The sequence below is a fragment of the Hyposmocoma kahamanoa genome, unplaced genomic scaffold, assembly GCF_003589595.1.
Source record: "Hyposmocoma kahamanoa isolate Upper Pololo Valley unplaced genomic scaffold, ASM358959v1 78, whole genome shotgun sequence".
NCBI classification, from domain to species: domain Eukaryota; kingdom Metazoa; phylum Arthropoda; class Insecta; order Lepidoptera; family Cosmopterigidae; genus Hyposmocoma; species Hyposmocoma kahamanoa.
Window position 1 is genome coordinate 10,687,590 of NW_020653945.1, and position 13,226 is coordinate 10,700,815.

At 35.1% G+C, this 13,226-nt stretch overlaps 1 protein-coding gene across 8 annotated transcripts in view; it reads left to right on the top strand.

The window, feature by feature from the left end:
- The window catches only part of LOC113233306 (protein sickie), a 239,872-nt gene that overhangs the window by 65,110 nt on the left and 161,536 nt on the right, over positions 1–13,226 (top strand). For all 8 annotated transcript variants that reach the window (XM_026468384.1, XM_026468383.1, XM_026468386.1 and 5 more), the window contains one exon: positions 7,128–7,310. In XM_026468384.1, the coding sequence (XP_026324169.1) occupies positions 7,128–7,310 (183 nt within the window). The remainder of the gene's footprint in view (positions 1–7,127; positions 7,311–13,226) is intronic.

Here is a 13,226-nt window from a genome sequence, read left to right on the forward strand (position 1 = left end):
TTGAATTAATTAAGATTGTTAGCCTCTTGCTAAATAGCTTTTTATCAATGTGAATGACTTGTAATAAAAGGACACAGGCCAGTCACTTTTATTCATTACTGGGCTTGGTTTTGTTTAGTTTCTTGACACTCAAATCATACTAATAAACAAAGAAAATAAACTTAAGAAGTATGTTAGAATAGCAGGGATAGACGGGTAGACTCGTGGTTGTCTGTCTATACCAATGTTAATGCAAAATACACAAATACATAGCTTCCTATTTACCGAAAGTAACAATTCGAATTATTATTAGAACATTTTCTTTTACTTTTTCTTTTTCTTTAATGAATCTAATAATGAAAAAAGTTTCAGACGTGTGTCAAGGTAGTGTGCAATAATTGGGACAATTATGATTGTATATAAATAGTAATTATATTTTTTAAATATATAAATTCCTAAATTTTTGTGGGTTAGTTATCTAATTTGAGATCGTGTTCGTGATTATCCGGAACATTTTATATTTACGGAATATTTTCAAGACATAATAGTAAGATATTCTTTCATTATAGTTTTAATATAGACGTTAGGGTTATCACCATATATGTACCTAAGTCCAAGACATTAAGTAGCTATGTGTTTCTTTATTTGCCATTTCCACGCTTCGCAGCTGGGTTCCACATAAACATACATAACGGACATTTGTCCGTTCAATCCGCTTTCCAACGGTAGCTTTTTCAGTTTAAAGCTATTTAGCTTTTGCTGGCTGAATTGCAAACTTCAGCTGCTACAAAGAGGACCTATTTTGCTTTGAACACATAAAGCTTATGTGTGTGTATAAAAACAAATGTATTTTAGTAGCAGTAGAGCTCCTTGTGAAAGAGTTCGTCCAGGGAAATACTGCCACCTTACCTATTTCTGCCGCCAAGCAGTAATATGAGTTTTAGTGCGGTTTAGAAGGATAAGGGTGCTGGTGAAATTACAGGCACATGAGACTTTTCAATTTGTCTCAGTGTGACGGGTGCAGTGGTTGTGCCTATCAGATCTTTGTTATTTAAAACTCTGAGTGGCACTGCAATTGCTATGGACAGGTGTGTCGCTTACCATCAGAACATCCCTTAACTTGGTATCATAAAAAAAGCTTAAGATTGGGTATCACTGTATCTATGGGTATCGCAAACACTGCATGCACTCAATGTTGAGACACATTAACTCTGAGACAACGGAGTAAGTAAATAATTATAAGCATATAGGTAATTTTCATGTTAGTTTTCTCTACCTAATTTGGCCATTTTATTATTTAAGTGTTCGAGTATGTTATCTGGAAATAGTATTTAAGATTACCGCACTTGAATATTAAATAATACTTCATAATAAAATTCTAGAATACTTGAATAATCAAAATTGTCACGAACTTAGGTAGACAAAACTAACCCGAAAATTACTCATTGTAAGGTAATACAATTTGTTTGGTCAGATATCAGTTCAAAACTCTTCCATTTTCCAAATTCGTAACAAATATATTCATTTAGTTAAATGACACAATTTTTTGATTAAAAAAGTAAGAAAGAGATCACAACCAACATCAAGATCGTAACCTGACAATGTAAACCACCCGATATTATTACGATTGAATATTTTCTTACAACTGAGATATCGTTCTCTGGACAAAGCTGATAGAGCGATAAAAATTCCGTTCAATAGATTTATGACAACCGAATTTAATTCCGACCTATTTGAATACACTACTGTGTCATAGTAGTCTATTGAAGCGAGAACATAGGGTGCCTTTACGAACATTTATTCCCGTACATTGACGTGAAATTATCTAGACATAAGTAATGAATGGCACTGTGTAAGACACGTACGTGCATAGGTACCGGTCAGGTGCACTAAAATTAGGACACTAGTCGCACGACCAAGTAGTCTAGAATGAAGACTCGAAACTCAACCTTTACAGATGTTTTAATATAATAACTAAGTAATCAATCTATAAATGTAACTTTTTCATAAAAAAGTTGTGGAGTTACCTCTATTTGCTAAGTTTTATTGGAATCGGTTAGCGGAAGGTGTGTGAAATCCAATAAACCGGATTCGTCCCCTAATTTGCCATCCTTAAAGGTGGAAAATTTTCTTCAAATTTGAATGAGACTACTACTGAGGTACCCCCTTTCCAACAAAAAAAGAATAATCGAAATCGGTTTACAAATGTCGGAGCTAGGATGGAGGAGCTACAATGCTGCATACACACTTAGTTTAGTTCGGTCCGGTCCGGTCCGTTCCGGTTCGGTTCGGTTCGGTCCGGTCCGGTTCGGTTCGGTTCAGTTCGGTTCGGTTCAGTTGAGTTTATTTCTCTCAACATTACAAATTTAGTTTATTTCTCTCAAATAGAATTACATGTCATTTTATAATACTATTCGAAAAGTGACTGTCAGTTTACAAAATTATGAGAAATAATTGTAATTAGTAAATCATAGTATACAATAGGTACTATACAATAGTGTAATTAAAGTAATAAATAATTGAATTAGAATAACAATGTCAAATGTAGGTAGGTACTATAACGTGAACGCGTAGCTTGGGTTTGCGTATTGACTTACAAATAAATGGACGACGGGTCTAATACAAAAACCACGAAAAAAATGTCCCAAGTCAACCTATTCGAAATTTAAATTGTAATGTCATCGCAGTATCGCGCTGTCCGTAGAACAAATGAAGACTAAAGCGGAGTGTCGCGCTCTGTATACGATTTTAGCGCCTTACAAGTGCGGACACTTTTTAGCGCGGACCCGACGTCCATATAATTGTAAGTCAATGGCGTAGAGGTACTTTTTAAATATAAAATTGGGATTATATTCATAAATAAAGATTTACGTATATTCAATTTCGAAGCTTTATCCAGAATGTCCTAGATGTCTGTTTGACATAACCCCTTAATTATTTATATAATTCTAAATACAAACCTAAGCTGCCTGTATTACACGTATTACAGTACTGTGTACAGGAAATGTCAATATGAATACTTAATAACTAACAAATGTAAGTTTAATTAATTTTAATTTAATTAATTTATAATAAATAATACAGTGAATGTTCACTTATAAAAAGTTAAGAATTCATTAATAAATATAATAATTTAATTGTTTATATAGCACTCTGAATGTGCTCTGTTATTGAGTAAAGGGAGTTTTCCAATAAAAGATTCTTCAGTTTGCGCCTGCACGTTTCCTTACAACATTAGAACTCTTTTTGCGTCGGAAAATAAAAAGAAATCACTTCGAATGTTAGTAAAAGTGACAAGTAAAGGAACACAATTAACCATTGTTTAAATGGGTTATCGTCATAACATGTTGTGTAAAAATTTATGTCACCCTAAACCACGATTGTGTCCTGAATTCACCTCTAGAGCGTTACATCGAGATTATTAAATAGATACGTTCGAATACAAAATAACTTCTCAGAATATTGATTTAAATATGATAAACCGTTTATTAATTTGATTCAATCAAGATAGAAGTGGTCCAAATACGATTGTCATGAAGGGTTCTTCTAGTAGTAAGTGACTTTTAAACCTCCAACAATCAATGCTTCCTATACCCATTTAAGATTTTGAACCCAGACAATTTAGACATTTGGAAGCCCTTGTTTTTTTTTATAATACCAAGTGACGGGATGAATAAGTTGTGCGCCAGGTAGTAAGCAACACGCCTACTCATAACAGTTGCAGTGCCATTCAGAACTTTAAATCGCATAGATCTTAGGGGCACTGCCACTGCGCCCGTCACCCTGAGACATAAGTACACAAGTCCCATGTGTCTGTAATTTCACCAACACCCTTACCCTCCTAAACCGGTACGCAGTAATGCTCATGTACTTCCTTGGACGGACTCTTTCACAATGAGCTCTACTGCTACTAATAGTTGCAACTGCTAATAACATCTTATATGGTAGCAGTATAGCTACTTGTGAAATAGTTCGTCCAAGGAAGTACTGCCACCTTAAATATTTCTGCCGCCAAGCAGCAACGAGATCATTATCGCATTACGGTTTTGCACACACATGTGGCACATCACATGGGACTTTATGAACTTGCGCCTCAGTCAGTATTGCTGATACAAAAGCAGTACATCGATAGTAAAACTCACGTCAGTAAGCAAATAAAATAGTAAAATATCTACACAATGTAACATTGTACAAATACGTATTATGTTTAATGTACGAAAAGGTCAGCCTAAGTAACAATTAACCTAGACATAAGTTGACGAGTCCTATGTGCCTGTAGTTTCACCAGCACCCTTATCCTTCAAAACCGAGACGCAATAATGTGATTATTACTGCTTAGAAATAGGTATAGTGGCAGTACTACCCAGGACGAACCGTTTTACAAGAAGTTCTGCTGCTGCTACAAATCATATATATAGACGTGTACATATCAGTGGCGAAGCGTCCATATAACTCAATTCCCATCAGCTTGCCTAAAATTTTCCATGTATTATTAAATATTATAAAGTAATTTACTATGTTTTGTGCTCAATTTTAGGTATAGAATAATTTAACCGGTGAAATGAAGCGTATTTGCATCTTGTGTGCTAGTAAGTGTTGTGATTAAGTGTAGGCAAGGCGCCACTTTTTGTTAATGTAGATGATTTTAGTGATGCTCCGGCTTTCCGAGGACAATGTTCACACGTCGCCACTCATACATATAGGATAGCTCATAAAAACCTAAATGCGAAGTAGCTTCCACACGTTTAATAATTGACGGAATGATACGTAGTGAACAGTGTGGCGGTCGTAAGTATTTGTAATCGCACCATTAGTAGGTACTGATCAAAGTGCTCTCAAAGTCATTAGTGGCAGAGAAGTAGATAAGAAACAGAAGTGCAATAAGCGTGCTACATTTACTCTGTAGCAGTTGTTGTTACTTTAGAGACGTTAAAACATAGTTAAAAATTAATATTTAAAAATTTTTGTATTACAAAAATCGTAGACCTTTTTTACACTATACGTGCAAAAGTTTCATAAAGATAGAGTGTTGACTCACATATTCAGGTCCTAATTTCAAAATTGGATTGCGTAAATATCGTCCTAGTCTGAAATAAGCAAATTTATTTATTAGCAAATAACAGTTTATTAAGATGTTTATTAATATGGCGAACGGCTGAGGATTGGAATTTCTTGCCTGCAGACTTATTTCCTGAACGCTATAACTCGAGCCTTTTCAAGACGAGAATGAATAGGCATTATTTAGGTGTGCATGTTACATCGTCGACCTCATCGTCACTTTCCATCAAGTGAGATGGAGGTCAAATCACACTAATTTTTTTATATAAAAAAATGTGTTTATATATACAAATATATATGTATGGAGGTATACAATGTGCATATAATTGAATAACAATATAATGTAGATTTTTATCAATGCATTTTTGCAGGGTTCATTTCTTGTACACTGGACCAGTCTTCATGTATACACTAAACCCAGTACACATTTATAAGTTATATAAATAATTACAACATTAGTGTGTAAGTTTTTTCTTTGTTATACTAACCAATGTGGATGAATAATCCGAAATAAAATATTGGAATTTCAATTTGAATGAATTAAACTTTTACCATTGGAATACTATAGTCTCGTTCTCAGTTTCGATTACCTCTAACTCAAAGGTTGAGTAGAACAGATTGTTCTTATCAATAACGCAGATATCGCCCACTTTAGTTCTAAGCAGCACATGTACTGTTTCAGTTCTTGACTGTGCACTAAAGTATATTACGTCTCTTAACCAAACGAGTTTGTATTAGATACAATTTACTAACAACATTTGGGCTAGCTAGAGAGCTAGAGAGAAGTTTCGTTAAATAATTGTAATTACTAGCTGATTAATTGACTCTTCATTTAACTTACTGCCATAAGGTCATCTCTACTTCTTGAATAAGGCGCCTTTCAGACGCGACTGTCGCTCCACTTGTCCCCATTCTGCTGCAAATTGACGCATGTATTAATCCTTTTAAGAATTCACTGCACTGAATCTTTCCATTAGTATGTGCTTACGCGACGAGAACGCCGTGACCTCATATCGCTCTAGATTCTCTGGAATGTCCTGGAGGTTTACAAGTGCGTTAAATTTTTATTGCGCCCTCACGACCCGTGTACAATATACATAAGTGCTTTCTTGGTGGTTACTGAATAATTGTATAAAAAGTGCTTGCATTTTATTCAATTATTCAGGGCTTTGAGAATGTAAAAACATTTTCACGTCGTACTTTGTGCCGTTTTGATGCATTATTTATATTTATATACTTGATTTAGTAGCAACTAGTGTAGTCTTCATGGCGCAGTCTATTATAATTGTGCAGCTGTTTGCAAGTCAATAAAACACAAACAAAGTAGGTGAACGTACCAATAGAGATTTATTATCTTTGATGCAGTAAAGTTGGATTTACATTCGTACCAAATAGGTATCGTGATTATTTTTCAATTTGATATCATCTCGTCGCAAACAAGGCAGTTTGCCTTGGATTTTAAAGTCTATTTTATAGTTTACATATTTATGTATGTACTAAATTGTAGCACAATTTCTACTCATCTATCAATGCTTTTTTTTGTATGTATCTTTTGTTGACATAAGATTGTATAAAGATAAAAAACCAACCTCAAAAGTTTGTGGAATTATATCTATTTACCAAGTTTGATTGAAATCGGTTTACGGAAAGTGGCTGAAGTCTAATAAACCGGATTCATCCCCTAATTTGCAACCCTTAGAGGTGGAATATTTTCTTCAAATTTGAAATGGGCTACTACTGAGGTGCCCCCTCTAAGGAATCATTCAAGAAATCGGTTGACAAATGTCAGAGTAATCGCGTAAAATACTCACACAAAAAAGTTCGTCTCCTCTCTCCTCCTTTTTTTGAAGCCGGTTAAAAAGAGAAATTTTATGTTTTCTTCAAATAATATTTTTAGTTAATTTCTTTTTGTTTTTTAAATTTCGAGATGGAGAAATAAAAAGAAAACAGGACTTTCACGTACAGCACGGCCTACATCTACTGGAATAAGTAGATCTTCATCCAGTAGTGGACGCCTTTTGTTCGATTGAACTCATAATGATGATTTTGATGAATGACGTAAATTCTGATTTTACATCTTTTGTCAACAGATCTACACAGACTGGGCGAACCACTATCTGGAGCGGGCGCGATCTCGGCGTCGCGCTGGTACGTCAGGGGCAGGGTTAGCACGAGACTGTGCTGATGGATTGCTGCTGGCTGATGTGTTGGAAGGAGTTACGGGACTGAAGGTGCCTCGTGCACATCGGAAGCCGAGGAATCCACAGCAAATGGTGAGTGAGGATTATTAATAGGCTCAGCTATACAATCTCATTTTGTGATTTCATAAATCAGAACAGGTTGTAAACCACCAAAATCAGTTTCTTGTAGAAAATGTGTACTCTATTAATGTACTTGTAATTTCGATATGCTACAAAGTGACTGTACAAGCGCGTGACACTAGAGGTTACAAAAATATCAACTGTACCGAAATAGCAGCCTAAAACTTAGTAAAAAGCAGATTAACTTCCAATCGACCACTCTTTAACGCTTTAACAGCACAAAAATTCCATAACTCAAACCGCAAACCATAACAATCCCAAAGTAAGAATTTAATCCCCTAATTATAGTTCTATCACCTATAAAATCAATCTTCGAACGTCAAAACAGAACGCTCTCAAATATCCGGGTGTTCGTTTAATAACAAACACGGACAAAATTAAAAGCAGCTGGAATATTTGGTTAGCTCCAAATAGCTATCGTTCACAAATCATTCGGCAGGTACACAACGCACCATGTATAGGTACGGAGAACGGGTAGCCCACAAACCTGAATCCTGCTGTGTAAACCGCGCTGCTTCCGGCGAACTATGAGAAAGTCGAAATAAAAATAAAAGAAAGTTATTAAACAATCCTTGGCTTCCGTTGGGGGTTCCTTTTTAATATTATTTTTAAATGAGTAATGTGTGACCTTGAAATAGGTGCGGGTAAATAAAAAATAAAAATAATACGTTGAGTAAGGATTTTAACAGTACAAGTCTATCAATGGCTTTAGAATCAACAGTCTCGATTTATACTTTGTAACATTGTTTTCCAGCCGAAACCGTGGAACCTAATGGTTTGACCTAGCTTGGACACCAGTCTCCCATTGTAGCATTATCATAGCATTATTTATATTTGTATATACTGTCATTGTAATATATTTTGTAAGTGTGTTCTGACCTACCGCGTCTCAAGCAGAGGCCGTGGGATTGAATCCGTGCTCGCACTTCCTAGCTTCTCGGAATTTATGTATGTAATTAAATTTGAAATTTAGCATGAGCTTTTCAGTGAAGAAAAACATAGTGATAAAAACTGCATGTCGAAGGAGGTTCACAGCTCTCGGAAAGCGTGTAAAGTCCCCAACCCGCATCGGGCCGGCGTGGTGGACTATGGCTTAAGACCTCACCTGAGAGAAGATCCGTGCCCAACAGTGGGACATAAATGAGTTGATGTTGAATATTGTTTTCTTTCACATCTGGATGTACTAAATGGTATTGGTATGTTATATTTTACGTAGTGCTATTAGGTACACCGGTGTCTATTAGTGAAGTAGCGTAGTTAAACTCACTGTAACTTGATAAAACTGCGGTAGGCCAACTGCCAATGACCTTATCCGCCACAAAGGACGTGACATCTGCTTAATAGAATGAGGTATGTACAGGTAAATAGCTAATAAACAGGGAGGTATAAAGAAGCTAGACATTGCTGATACAAAAATACTGTATACGTAAATTTGACAGCCATGCTTACGTAATGTTGGCCCTGTGTTCTTCAAAATATACATAATGTGTGAAGTGATCGAGACCCAGGTAATATTATTCCTTTGATTACTATACCTATCATCACTAGTATATGTATATACTATAATACCATAGGATATTTAGAAAAATACATTTTTCATGCGAAACTGAGATCATACTTGCTTGTGTATAAAACATGCACATTGGGCGTTCAGCGCTTTTGCCATTATAGTTTACTGGGTCTCACGAGGTTAAAGCCCTTTGCCTACTAACGCAGCGCAGAGAACTATTTCAGAAACCAATAGGGTTTCATTATTTTAATTAAGCGGCATGATAAAATACAGAATTCCATTGGTTGCTGAAACATTTAGAGTTCTTAGGTATGTATTCTTCGCTATGTCTTATTAGATAATCGGTCTAATGTCGGTCTGATTTGTAGATACACTTCAGACCCAATATATAGACAGATATTATCTTAAAGTTTGTTTATGGAATTTACTTTATAAAAATCCCCTTTAAATTTACTCATACGTGGGAGACAACCATACCCCATTTCCTGGTGTCAAACTAGAGAATTCCTTTTGCTATCAGTACCAGAGCAATAGAATTCACTCTGGGGCACTTCCCAGAATAACCAGACCGGAACCAATTTAGAAAAAAAATCGTTTCCCAATTTGGTCTTATCCGGTATGGAACACGAGACCACGTCATCCAGAGCCCGTGATAATATATAAACTGGTATAAACCGTTGTGCCACCGAGGTCGTGAAGTCATATTGAGTTGTTAGGTTTTCCCGATTATTTTTTTGGATATAAATAGCGTATATGTATATATTTTGATTCAAACAAATCAACGTTTCCAGCTGTGATAATGGGACAAGGGACAACAAGTTCATTTCCAATTACCCACCATATTTTATTACGTCTAAGTAAACAGGTATTTAATCCATCTAGGGTAAAGGCACCATTTCACTAGAATTATAATTTTGAATCTTAGTTATTTGTACAGAGTAGGTCAAATAAAAAAATATCCCACACTGTTTGATCAATCATTTATTATAGTTTTAATATAAATACATAATGTAACAAATAACAATCTTCTGTTATTATATTTAGTTCTGATATTATATTTAGGTTTAAAGAAAAAATGGCACTTTTTCCCAGTAGTCAGCCTCTAAAATCCAATAAACAGCCTGTGTGTACCACTATACTCAGCCTTAACACTTATCAATAATAATGAGATCAAAATCGACAAAATAATATTTGTACTTAGTTCTTACTCTGCTAGCTTGCCTAATCGGCATGCCATTTCAAATGGCTTCCATGGCAGATGACAATTTTTCTTGGGGATACGAGTGTATTGGTTTTGGTGTCATTTTTACTAAAAATAATAAAAATACCCTCGTTAATAATAATATAATCATAATAATGTAATGTAATATAATATAATATAATATAATATAATATAATATAATATAATATAATATAGGGAATGTCAAGTTAAATTTAAACATTTTGTTGTGATTTTTGTCATGATTTCAAAAATATACGATTTACTCAAAAGTCAGCCCGTGGAGGCTGAGCATTGGATTTCATATAAAAAGCGAAGTCGCCAGCAGTGTCTAGAAGTAGCCAGCCCCCTCAATTTGTACGTAAATTAGTGATAAATTATTACAGTATTAATGAAATTCTATCCGATAAACTAATAAGTAACACACAAATGGAGAAAAAACAGTCACTTTTAACATTAAAACATAACTTTTCTTACCTGTTATGGGAACACCACTTGGTGAGAAAAATATGGCGGACATGGCACAACCGCTCTTGTCGACTGACTTCACATGTATAAACGAATCTATTTCTTCTACTGACTTCTTACCGCACTAGTCGCGTAAATTGACCAGCCAGGATTCAAAACTTAATTTTATCAACTTGCGATTTGTTAATTCAAAAAAGATCGCTATTTATAAGCACCTAAAGACGCAAAAGGCTGACTACAGTATTCTGTTTGGCCACTGGTGCTCCTGCCCTATAAAGAAATATAAGAATCGGATAAGAATCACTTACATTTGAGTAAAATCATGCAAAAAATAACTATTATATTATTTTTAAATTTTTATTGAATTGATATTCAACTATTTTTTGTGAAATTACTCCATTAGTTTGTTATAATTATTAATACAAAGATCGAACACTCAGAAAAAATTCCTACGATCCGGCCGGATTCGAACCGACGTCTTCTAGCTTACCATGGCAGACGCTATACCAACTAAGCCACGGAACGAACCAGCGAACCTCACGAATTTTTCTATGTGCTTGCGTCGTGTCTTTGTATTTGGTTTTTTCAACGAAAAATTATTCTATTATATTATATTATATTTCTTGCTGTCCTTTTCATAACCCACTAACAACTAAAAAAGTTTCAATCCTTCCCATTGTTCTCATAGCACCAATCATAAGCCATAAATCAGAAATGTATGGCCTCATAAATAACCTTCCAATGCTACTTTTAAGAAACTGTTGATTTCAAAATCGTTCCCATAGCAAAATGCGCTTGACCACGACGTAGCAAGTGCATTCAATAAGTCGTAAACTTGACCCTACGATAAGCTGACATGTTGTTAAACATGTACTCGTGAACAAATCAGTAAGCTAGCAAATAATTTCCTTGTACCAGTAATTCGATAGCGTTGCGATTAATATTCCCCAGTTTTATAAGTTTCTTGCGTTTCCGTAGTACCCGTGGAATTTGCTGCTGTTGATACAAGTAATGGATTAAGAAAAAATGTGCTGAATTATGTGAAAATTTTTTTTTTTTAACATTTTAACCTCTTTCCAACAAAGTAGGTACAAGGAAGTTTTTTAAAAAAGAAATAATCCCCATCTCACCTGATGGAAAGCCACGATGAGGCCGACAATATAGCATGCACACCTTAATCAGTGTTAAGTTCTATCATCATCACCTCATTATTCACCCCACTGCTGGGCACGGGTATATTTTAAAAAGAGAGTTTAGGTCGTAGTCCACCACGTTAGCCCAGTGCGGGTTGGGGAATACCATGTTTTCCAAGGCCTGTCAATCTTCTTCGACGAGTAGGTTTCGCCACGATGTTTCTCTTCATTTTTAGCAAGGGGGTGCACCTTCGACGTGCACCTAACGCTGATTGGCAAATCCGTTCACCACCATGGCAAACATATCCCATGCATAACGTTACATGGCGGCTACATGTGACGTGATCAGCGTGACTACGTTCTGGGCGACGATAATAGTGTATGCCATTGACACGATAAGAAGAAGAATTACTGCCGTCTTACCGACTTAAGCATCAATGTGAGCATTACTGTTTTCCGGTTTTGAAGGGGTGATGGTAAAATTACAAGATCGTGGGACTTGTCAACTTTATGTCTCAGGGTGACGAGCACAGTGGCATTACTCCTCATATCTTGCGATTTAAAGCTCCGAGTGACACTGCAACTGCTATGGACAGGTGTGTCACGATTTATTCGTCCCGTCGCTTGATATATAAAAAAGGCACATATTGTTAATGAAAATTCGCGACTATGTAACTTAGAATTGGAAATTAAAATCATATGCGGCACGCCGTCTCTGGTAATTAGTACCATCGACCACTTAATTGACACCATATCATAGTAAACAATTTTCAAAGTAAGCAAACAATTTTCAATAAAAAAAATTGTTTTAGGTACTGTTACATTCTTTTATAATAATAATATACATACTGTGTTACGACATTCACAACATTCTCCCACTATTGTCTGCGTACAAAAATTCGAAAGTGGCGTATTGTTTAAGCAAGTGTCGAAGGAAAGGACCTCCTATAATTGTAGGAGGTGTGTATTTGTAGTTATAGTGCATTTTAAGTGCTGGATTATATGTAAAGGTGCTAGTTATTGACCTTAAAAAACTAAAGTCGCTAAAAATAATATCAATAAAATTAATATGACTTTCTCTTTCATGTTCAAGGTGTAAGTGGAAGCCTCTTTCTTTTCTGAAAGTCTGTGTTTTAATGCTATATGATCAATTGACCCACCAACAAATATGATATATAAACAAAAGAATAATAAAAACAAATCATAAAAAAAAACATCGCGTCACGTTCTTTTTATAGGAAATTGGAGAATGCTGAAGTCATTATGTTATTATATTAGTTATTACTAGTTCCAAACATGCAATTTGTTTAGGCAACTACTTTTTATGGCTATATAATTATCTCGACAAATTAAACGAGCAATAATAAGTATCTGCTTGTATAAAAATACCCAATCGTATAATGATCAATAAAAACTCCAAAAAAGTGCAATAAAAAACAACAAAAACATTTAAATTAAAATTTGATAGTGAATAAAGCAGCTATTTTGTACGAAAACATCAATAATAATGTATTGTCAATATATTAATTTGAAAGAGC